The sequence below is a fragment of the Tursiops truncatus genome, chromosome 17 (genome assembly GCF_011762595.2).
Source record: "Tursiops truncatus isolate mTurTru1 chromosome 17, mTurTru1.mat.Y, whole genome shotgun sequence".
In the NCBI taxonomy this organism is placed as follows: Eukaryota; Metazoa; Chordata; class Mammalia; order Artiodactyla; family Delphinidae; genus Tursiops; species Tursiops truncatus.
The window spans coordinates 38,219,846-38,230,996 of NC_047050.1; the positions used below are offsets into that span (position 1 = coordinate 38,219,846).

General features: G+C 35.7%; 1 protein-coding gene across 3 annotated transcripts in view; it reads left to right on the top strand.

Annotated features, from left to right (window-relative positions):
- Positions 1 to 10,147, top strand: part of DPY19L4 (dpy-19 like 4) — a 62,648-nt gene extending 52,501 nt beyond the window's left edge. For all 3 annotated transcript variants that reach the window (XM_019925122.3, XM_073794594.1, XM_033842823.2), the window contains 3 exons: positions 477 to 609; positions 3,928 to 4,086; positions 6,138 to 10,147. In XM_019925122.3, the coding sequence (XP_019780681.1) occupies positions 477 to 609; positions 3,928 to 4,086; positions 6,138 to 6,302 (457 nt within the window). In that variant the 3' untranslated portion in view covers positions 6,303 to 10,147. The remainder of the gene's footprint in view (positions 1 to 476; positions 610 to 3,927; positions 4,087 to 6,137) is intronic.
- Positions 10,148 to 11,151: the final 1,004 nt, after the last annotated feature.

An 11,151-nucleotide genomic window follows, 5' to 3' on the forward strand; every position in this document is an offset into this window, starting at 1 on the left:
TTCATGTGTTATCTGGAGATAGACATATGGGTAAAGGTAGGGAAGGAGCAGGAGGATAGATGGATCTGGAAGGAGTTGGGTTCTGGTGGTTAATATTTGCCAAAGACGAATTTGAGAATTCACAGTATCAGCATTGAATTGTCACTCCCATTACCCTGCATTTTTTTTAATAGCATTATTACCACCTGACCTGTATGCTTATCCTCTCCCCCTGCTCCCTCTTGAAAGCAGGGACCTTGTCCTCCCACCTCTCTTTTTAAAATATTTATCTTTAGCAGTCTGAACAGTTTCTGGCACATAATAGGTGCTCAGTTTTTTTTTTAATAAATCCAAAAATGAAATGAAATGAAAACTGACACTGAAACTTAAGTGTGCAATACATTTTAAGTTGCTTGGTATTTCAGAATTGATATAAATCAGTGATCTAAATAGTATACTTACCTTTTCAGTGTGTGAATCTTTATGGTTCTTTGCAGAAGGCAAGCTCCAGTCGCAGCTGTTTTTGCAGGAAGTCCACAGTTAATGGGTGTGATTAAATTATGCACTGGATGGATGGTGACAAGCTTGCCTCTTTACAATGATGATGATCTTCTCAAGAGAAATGAAAATGTAAGGCATTTTAGATTCTACATTTGGATCATTTTTATTTGACTCCTTAGTATAGTTCTGTAATGATGCATATGTTCCTGGTTAGCTAGGAAAATCCAGACAATTTTAGAAGAGTTAATTAGCTTTAGTTTTAAAAAAAAGCTGTATAATACATTTAATCAGGAGAGGCCAACATTAGACTATGAAGTTCTTTGTTTTATGGAAAGTATGGATATATTTCTAGGAGAAACATCTCATTTCCCATAAGGTTTCAAGGGACTGATGTGTAATATTTTATAAAGGGAAGCATTCTTTTGAGAATATCATTGTTCTCAATGAAATTATTGAAGGAAGGCTTTCAGTTAATGTCTTTATACACTTTGTATTTCCAAGCCAAAATTCTATTATTGCTTATAAAACACTGATTGATTTTTCATTATGGGCTATTATTAATAACTTAGTATAACATTAGTATGGTATCTAATTGCTTCTTCTTCAGAGAATATATTATTTTGCATGTTTGGTATGGATTTAAATAGTAACTTCATATCTGAAGGTAATGACCAACTGAACCTGAGTTCTAAATATTCTGTTTTTCAGTTGGAGAGAATTTCATATAGTTTTTAAGTGTACTCTAAGCTAAGGAGGAAGTATAGCAATATAGAAGTTAGACTCTAAGCTTTGTGACCTTGAGCAAGTTTCTGAATCTGGAAGTAATAATAATTCTTACCTCCTAGTTGTGAGAATTAAATAAGATAATGCACTATGCCTGAAACAGTAAAATTTAAGTGTTAGCTAGTATTAATATGTACTATTAAATTATAATTGTATGTGCGCACACACATTCACATATAACCACAGAAAGTAGAGAGGAGTTCAAAAGCAGGAGCAGTCAGTTCTGCCTACAAAAATCCAAGTCTTCATAAAGGGCATTTGCTTGATCTGGGCTTTGAAGGATGACTAGAAGCTTGTTTGGAAAAAGAATACAGTGATTCCAGGTTAAAAAAGTCACATGAGCCTTGAAATTTGTTTGGCCATGAAACTGGAAAATAAATAAGGCCAAATTCTGGAGGACCTGGAAGGTCATGCTTAAGAATTTAGACTTACCCTAGAGGCATTTGGGAGTCATCAGAGACCTTTCATAAGCCCAGGAGTGGAACCTTAGATCTGTTTTAGAGTTAATTAACGTCAGGGAACAGTTGAAGCAGGGGAGAGGTCAGAGACGGGGGAGATCTACCTTTAGATCTACCTTTCAGTGATTTACCTGAGAGACAACAGCTGCCTCTGATTAGTATTTGCTGCAGTTGAAAAGGTAGTGTTGCTTAGAAGATATACTACTGCATATTCCTAAACTTTACTTTTTGTGGATTTAAACCAACAGACTCTGACATGGCTTTGTTTTCTTTGTTGTCTTTTGATTGGTCTTTGTCCTAATATAGAATTTCAGAATCACTTATAATTAGGTCAGAGTTCTAATTAGGTTCTAATTAAATTTAAACATTTTAGAGTTTTTAGTTTTATGTGACTTGGCTGTGAGAATAGAAACCATTTTTTTTTTCAAATCTTGGTCTTTCTATATGGTGTCTAGTACATAGCAAGTACTGAATAAATTTGTTGTTAAAATAAAATTCAAATTGAACTCCATAAGTGAGACCATACCATTTGAATTAGACACTGTCTATAATTCATAACATGGGACTGATCTTTATAATCAGTGATTATAGGCCAGTGATTCTCAAACCTGGGAAGATGGTGCTCCCAGGGGACATTTAGCAATGTCTGGAGACATTTTTGGTTGTCACAGCTAGGGGAGGGGTTCTACAGACACCTAGTGGGTAGAGACCAGGGATACTCTTAAACATCCTCCAATGTACAGAGCAGCCTCCATTCTGTCCTGACAAAGAATTATCTGGCCCAAAATGTCAATAGCGTTGAGGTTGAGAAACCTCACTCTAGTCTAACGGTAATGTTATTGCCATTGCATAGAGGTGTTTTTTATAGGCCCCCGTAGTATGTTACAGTTTCCCCAAACTTAAAAATAAGTAAAAAATATATAAAAAACTATAAATAAGTATAAGCTGGATAAGATAGAACCATTCACATGCACTTATTTAACAAAGTGAAATGAGTGAGAAACTTCCTCTTGATTTATTAACATTCTGTGTTCCACAGAATGAGTATCTCTAGCATCTCAATGGACATTGGACCTAAAGTTGCTAGATAGACAGCAGCCGTAACATGTAGTAAGCAGCTGCTGAATATTCTGCAGATAGACTGGAATCTTGTCCAATCTAGGTTGCAAATCTCAGTATTTACACAACAAACAGTATATGATACTTTTGGCCTAACTTTTATGGTTATCCAAGGTTAACATTTCAGAAAACCTGAAAAACGTATTAGAAGATCCAAAGCTTATTATCTAATAAGGTCAGCAAAATTGTAATGAAAAACACCACGTAATCAAGACATGAGTTTTAAGCATGCATCCCTGTTCTTTCAGTATTTGTGACAAGGGTCAAATTATTTTAACCTCACTGACTTTATCTCATATATAAAATGAGTATAAAATACTATGATACATGGTAATAAAAAAAAGTAATGGAACGATCACAACTCAATAATAAAAAGACAACCCAATTAAAAAAATGGACAAAGGCCATTTGCAACAACATGGACGAACCTTGAGGGCATTACGCTAAGTGAAGTAAGTCAGATAGAAAAAGACAAATATTCTGTGATATCACATATATATGGAATCTAAAAAGGCTGAACTCATAGAAACAGAAGAGTTGTGGTTGCCAGGGGTTGGGAGGGTTGGAGAAATGAGATGGTCAAAGAGTACAAACTTCTAGTTATAAGATGAATAAACTCTAGGGATCTAATGTACAGCATGGTGATTGTAGTTAATAACACCGTATTGTACGTTCAGAAGTTGCTGAGAGTAGATCTCAGATGTTTTCCCCCAAAAAAGAAATGGCAGTTATGTAACATGATGCAGGTGTTAGCTAAAGCTATGGTGCTAATGATTTTGCAACATATGAGCATATCAAATAAACATGTTGTACACCTTAAACTTACACAATGTTATATGTCAATTATATCTCAGTAAAACTGGGGAAAAATGGGCAAAGGACTTGAATGGACATTTCTCAAAAGAAGGTACACAAGTGGCCAATAGCAGATGAATATAAGCATCCTGAGGGAAGGAATCAAGTCTTAGTGAATATCTTTATTTTCCACAGATAGTACTAAGAACGTAGTAGAGGCTTAATGTATAATTTTGATAAACAGAAGTTTTAAATGTTGTTTAAAGTTGTTGTTTTAATTATATTCTTTCAGATCTATCAAATCTATTCAAAGCGATCTGCTGAGGATATTTATAAAATACTGACATCCTACAAGGCTAACTACCTAATTGTAGAAGACGCTATCTGCAATGAGGTGGGAACCGTGAGAGGCTGTAGGGTTAAAGATTTATTAGACATTGCAAATGGCCACGTAAGTAACCATTTGGAAAATTAAATTTTTTTGAGAAAAATGACTTTATTTAAACTTATAAAAGTATCTTCAAACTTTATTTTTAGAACTTAACTAAGAATATAATTAAAAGTTATATAACAGTGGGGGGGAGCTTATAAAAGTAGTTTGAACTATTTTTTCAATGTACAAAAGAAAAGTTGGGCAATTTTGCAAAAAAAAGTTTACCAATATCTCGATTCCTTATTTGTTGCCTGTACTTGTGCATGTTCAACATTTATAAACAAAAGATAGTTTGTTTTGAATGATGATTTTATTTTAACATATTATAAAGAGTAGCCGTTTGTTTTGTTATATTCTTATGTTGAGAAATTTCTTGTAATTTGATACATATCGAGAAAAATTGCTTACTAAATTGACACAGTCCTGTATATTGGGTCCCTATTATCCACAAAAATTAGTGTATTCAGAGCTACTTTAGTTGTTAGGATTTAACTGTATCTTAAGTTTTCATTGATTTTAGCTATTTTACCAAGCTTTCTTACTTCTCAGCCTACAGTGTATACTGTATACCTGGCAACTAAGACTGACAGGGGAGTTTGCATATCTGGTAATTAGTGTTTGTATATCTGATAATTAGGCACTGGAAAGGGTGCCTTTGCTCCTGGGAAAGTTGGGGGTGAAGGGTCTTAGGCATAGTTCAGTAGGTCATTCTTGTTTGGAGTGCATATTCTATTCAGGTTGCAGCCAAGACCTTTTCTGTCCCTTCCTAATTAATTAGCTCTTTGTCGTAATCATCCCAGACCAGTTTGGAGGTGAGAAATTAGTTTGTTGGGTACTTTTGGGGGGGCCACCCTCTGCAGCATGTGGGATCTTAGTTCCCCAACTAGGGATTGAACCCACGCCCCCTGCGGTGGAAGCACAGAGTCTTAAACATTGGACCTCCAGGGAAGTCCCGAGAAATCAGTTTTTATGATTTCCACCTTTCCCTATCTTCATGACCCCTTAATCTTATAATATAAACTTATTCTGTTTTCTGCTGTATGTATTTTGAATTTTCTCTGTTGGCACTTGATATCTGTGGTCTTCGGCTTAATTGGTGACAAAATGGAATTTTATTAAACATCAGGTGTTCAGTAATTACTACTGTATTGCTATCTGCTGTCTAGAGCCTTATCCTCTGCTCTTGGCTACCCTCTTGCTCCATTTTGAAGATCAGGTTACTTCTTTCGTGTAATGCCAGGCATGGACTTAAAGCGAATCCATCCTTTTATTCTTTGCATTTTTTTTTTTGTTTGTTTGTTTGTTTTAACCGGTATATGGGCCTCTCACTGTTGTGGCCTCTCCTGTTGCGGAGCACAGGCTCTGGACGTGCAGGCTCAGCGGCCATGGCTCATGGGCCCAGCCGCTCCGCGGCATCTTCCCAGACCGGGGCACGAACCCGTGTCCCCTGCATCGGCAGGCGGACTCTCAACCACTGCGCCACCAGGGAAGCCCCATCCTTTTATTCTTAAAGTTGACTCTCTGACATCTTTCCTAGGCATTAGAATAATATTTAGTATTTTATTGTAGAAAACTCTTCAAGCTAGCTAAGCTCTCTTAGTGAACCTCATTAAGGTGAAAATGTAAAGGATTGTACTGGATAAGTCACAGAAACTTGCTTACTAATGTGAGTCAGTCCTGCACAAGGAGAAGAGTATGAATATACGTTAAGAGTATATGTCCATTTCTCAGCCTTGGCAGGCTCCATGATAAGGTTCTTCAGAGGAATGATAGTAGACTATGGAGACATAGCCTTCTAAATTTTAGGATTAAATCTTTTAAAAGTTGGAAAACACTTTATACTGATTTCTCAATCTCAGTGGGAAGCTCAAGAATTTAGTGGACATGGTAACTCTTATGAAGAGGCTTTTATTTGCTGAACAATACGAGATGTTTGCTAACCAATGTGAGATAGTCCATGTTTAGCAATAATATATTTCTTCATATAAATATCATCACTTGTACATTGATTGCATTTCTCCTGTAAGCTTAATAAGCTTTTTAATATTTTGTTTCATATCGTTTGATAGGTGGTTTGTGAAGAAGGTGACAAGATAACCTACTCAAAACATGGAAGATTTTGTCATGAGGTCAAAATTAACTATTCTCCTTATGTGAATTACTTCACTAGAGTGTACTGGAACAGATCCTACTTTGTGTATAAAATCAACACTGTGATATCCTTTCAGTCTTGAAAAATAGCAGAGCCTTCATTTCAAAGACTTATACCACCTGAAGTAAAATGCAATTTTCTTCTACCTACGTGGTGTCTTTTGGAAATCAGAGTGTGGACATTTGAAATGTTGCTGCTGCTTTTCCCCTCCTGCTGTTAACTGGATCTAGAATTCTGTGGGGGAAAGAAGATCAAACATTACTGTCCTTTGGTAAAATGTCAAATCTGCCACTCTGCGTCATTCCAGCCAGGTGTCTTCCTTACTGCTACATGGTCTTTAAAGATTTTACCTTCTAAACGATTGTAAAATTTTCCTCATAAATCTTCATTCCATCATAACATTAGTCTTGAATTTGAATATTTTCAAGGTCAGAGTATATATCTCAAATATAAGATTTAATAAATAATTAATGTGATATACTTATAGAAGGAAAGAATTATTCTTTCCCTCAAGGAAGTTTCTGAAGGTATTTCATGGTGTATAATAGAACTGAAATATTACAATAAAAAACTAATTTAAATGTTCACTGAAAATTTGTGGCATTTAAATTAAAACGGAAATTATATAAAGGAAAGTGATTTTTAAGGATATACATAAAGATATATCCAGATTTTCTATGATACCGCTCTCCTCATCTGCTGCTTATGTAAATGAGCACTTTCTTAGTAATATACAGTGTATGATATTGCATTTCATCACTTTATGACTATTAAGTGGTTAGTTTTTTCACTTATGCCCATAAATTTGATACCAATTTAATCATGATAAAACAGTAACTCTTGTTACCTATGGTTTTTTTTTTTGGTTGGTTGGTTGGTTTTTTTTGCAGTACGCGGGCCTCTCACTGTTGTGGCCTCTCCCATTGTGGAGCACAGGCTCCGGACGTTCAGGCTCAGCGGCCATGGCTCACGGGCCCCGCCGCTCCGTGGCGTGTGGGATCTTCCCGGACTGGGGCATGAACCCGTGTCCCCTGCATCGGCAGGCAGACTCTCAACCACTGCGCCACCAGGGAAGCCCACCTATGTATTTTTTAAAACAGACATTTAAAAGAATGTTCAAAATTTAAAAATAAAAGTATGTTGTTTAGGTTTTTAAAAAATATGGATATGGAGTATATAATCTATTCACATGTTTTCTATTGAAGTATTAAGTAAAAAATTAAATCTTTATCAGAATGAGAATATGAGCAACTAAAGTGAGCAACAATTTCTGGAGATATGTGCAGATGCTGTTTAACATACCTCTGCATAGAGGTGTATTTATGATAAAACACAAGTGCTGTTATTTATGAAACGATGATACAGTCTTAAACATTAAGAACAAAATGACAATTATAATAAAATTCAGAGCACAGTTCCACAATCTGTTATGTTCCTTTAAGTTAAATGTTTTCATATTTTTAATTATTAATTAAAAGAAATTCTAAATGATTAATTTGGCCTTATAAAGAGATTCAGGATGGATGTATCATTTTAATAAGATGGGATACATATTCAGTTTTACCTTATACACCTGTTAAGTGAACAGATTTAAAATTTTTTCACTTGTTAGAGTGCTGTAAAAATTGCAATTTCATTACTCTGAATTACTACGTTAGAAAGGAACATCTTTCCATTTTCTTTATTTTCTGTAATATATATTTTAAAAGTACAAAAGCACATGCATTCTTAGATTAGCTCTAAGATGTTTTGTTCTTTTGGAGCTTAAGTATTGTTTGATGGCAGTGTCATATGTCTGGTGCGTTAGTTTTATTGGTTCTTATTTCACGTTTTTATATAACTTTTAACAATTATATTAAGATAGCTACAGGCAGGTTATTTCAGGTTCTCTGTACATCTTAATAGTGAGTCACTAGTATTTAGCTTCAAGCCTTACGAAAATATTACCATAGTTACCTAAGTACACAGTGAATAGTCACATGGTAGTACTTACAATTAGAGGGAGCATGTAAAACAATGTAATTTAAAAGTCAGCTTGCATTTTTTTTTTTTTTTTTTTTTTTTTGCGGTACGCGGGCCTCTCACTGTTGTGGTCTCTCCGGTTGCGGAGCACAGGCTCCAGATGCGCAGGCTCAGCGGCCATGGCTCACGGGCCCAACCGCTCCGCGGCATGTGGGATCCTCCCGGACCGGGGCACGAACCCGTGCCCCCTGCATCGGCAGGCGGACTCGCAACCACTGCGCCACCAGGGAAGCCCAGCTCGCATATTTTGAAAGGGAAATAGAACAACCTACTTTCTATGTAGCATGAGATATTTAATTGAATTTTTATTGATTTACTTCATGATCACATATGCTGAATTAGTTTTGATTGTTGTATGTTTTTTTGTTTTTGACGTATTAGTAAGTTGCTTTTGCTTCTGTCAACTTATTTCTTAAATAAAATAGATTTGGATCCGTTTTTAATTGAATTTTTTAAATAATGAAGTTTTCACTCAGCATAAGTTGAAAAGAAAAATGTGAACTTTATTATAGAAATAATAATACTGAGTATGAAAGATAAGTTTATTTGCTTCTATTTTAGCTGTAGTTAAAACAATAGTGCTAGAAAACTTTCAGGAGCATTTAATTAATTTCCTTATTTGTAGACTAACAAATGATTAAGAATTCTGCAAGTAATTCCATTTGGGTAACTTACCGTTGTTAGGTATGACAATAAAGATCTACTGTGAAAGGGGCAAAGTTTATGGGTTTGGGGTAGAAGGAATTTCTCAAAGAAATACAAAACATAAATACTTTGCCCTTGATGTTGCAAAACTATTGAAATAAGTGCCTTAATAAGGAGGTTAAAATAAGAAGGTTAAAAGTAAATAAAAGTTTACTTTTTATTTTCAAAAAAAAAATTATCCATTTCTTACTTTTTCATAAGAAAAGTTTGGTAACTTTTTCCTCATCATTAAGCACAGAGAAAGAATCCTCACTATGCTATTTTCACTATTAACTTTAATTCATTGGTAAGCAAATCTTTGTTAAGGGTAGTGATGGGATTTCTAGCCTGCTAAATTAATTTATTTAGCTTCTCAAATGCCAAACAATAGAATAAGTAAAACTTGATAAGGTGTATGATATTGACTGCTGGTTTACATTTTCTCTAACTTTGGCATCTGTGTCTCGGTGCTTTTTGTTAGACTGGTAGGGTTTTACAGCCTATGGAGTATGCATTGCACTTCTAAATTTTTTTCTTCATTACTTTCTGAGTATATACACAGCATGTTTTTTCAGGACATTAACCCAAATTGCTAAAAGCCTAATGTTATGACACTTCCGTACAGTCTAGATTGATTCAAGGAGAAGTAGAAATGGAGGTCAAAGTGGGTTACAAGTTGGGGCTGAAAAATATGCTTTAAAAAAATAGGCTGTTAATTTCTTGAAAGGAACAGTGAATAGCCATCTTATTAAACTTTGTTGTTTTGGGGAAATCAATTGGTTTTTGGCCCTTTCTATTTTTGAACTGTTAAAACATTTTGTTGCCTTTTGTGGGTAAAAGTAGTGTCTCTCTTTATAAAATTGTTGGGGTTTCTAAAAGTTGTATGTAAATCAATTTCTTGGTAAATTTATTTTAAATGCATGAATATTTAAAGGGCATATATTATGAACTATTCTGTGTATTCATGAACCTATTGTAAAGCAAATAACTACTTCCTGATTTACATCTCAATATATTATCTCATTTGTCCAGTTTTTAAAATATACATTCTCTATTGTTGCTATTTGCTAATAGTTTTAGATCCCAATATGTATTAAAATTACACCTCTGAAAAGTTGCAAGTAAAATTGAACAATTTCTTATTGAAATAATAGCTCATTATTTAGTTTTGGAATGTGTAAAATTAATACTTTAAATAAAGTTAGTTGTGAAAATTGCAAAGGAATGTATTTGATTCAGCCATTTTCCATCCATTAAGGTTTCTAAGCATTATATTTGTTTTCCGTAATAAAAAAAAGGGGGAGCATTTTAGAACCATATTTGCTGAATTTAACATAAAAGCATCTCTGAATCATTTCTATTTAGAAGTCCCTTAGAATTTGCAACATTCTAATTTTGGTATGTATAATCTTATGTGCAGTTTTTTGGGTTTTTTTTTGGCTGCACTGGGTCTTTGTGGCTGTGCGCGGGCTTTTCTCTAGTTGCGGCGAGCGGGGGCTACTCTTTGTTGCGGTGCACGGGCTTCTCATTGAAGTGGCTTCTCCTGCTGCAGAGCACAGCTCTAGGTGCGTGGGCTTCAGTAGTGGCACGCGGGCTCAGTAGTTGTGACTCACGGGCTCTAGAGCGCAGGCTCAGTAGTTGTGGTGCACAGGCTTAGTTGCTCTGTGGCATGTGGGATCTTCCTGGACCAGGGATCAAACCCGTGTCCCCTGCTTTAGCAGGCAAACTCTTAACCACTGCGCCACCAGGGAAGCCCCTTATGTGCAGTTTTATAAGAGATACACTGAGCACCTGACCACTGTATTTAGTGGAATAATAGCATCAAAAAGAAATATGCATTCCATACTTATAGTGTGAGATATCTCATAAACAACCCTTTCATATTTTAAATTAATAGCTTTGTACAGCTGTTTAACAAAGATGAATACAACTGATTTTATGTATGTTGACGCTTGAATCACATCTACAGCAATGTGTGTGTGTGTATATATATATATATATATTTTTTTTTTTTTTTTTTTGCGGTATGCGGGCCTCTCACTGTTGTGGCCTCTCCCGTTGCGGAGCACAGGCTCCGGACGCGCAGGCTCAGCGGCCATGGCTCATGGGCCTAGCCGCTCCGCGGCATGTGGGATCTTCCCGGACCGGGGCACGAATCCGTGTTCCCTGCATCGGCAGGCGGACTCTCAACCACTGCGCCATCAGGGAAAGCCCTCCAGAGATTT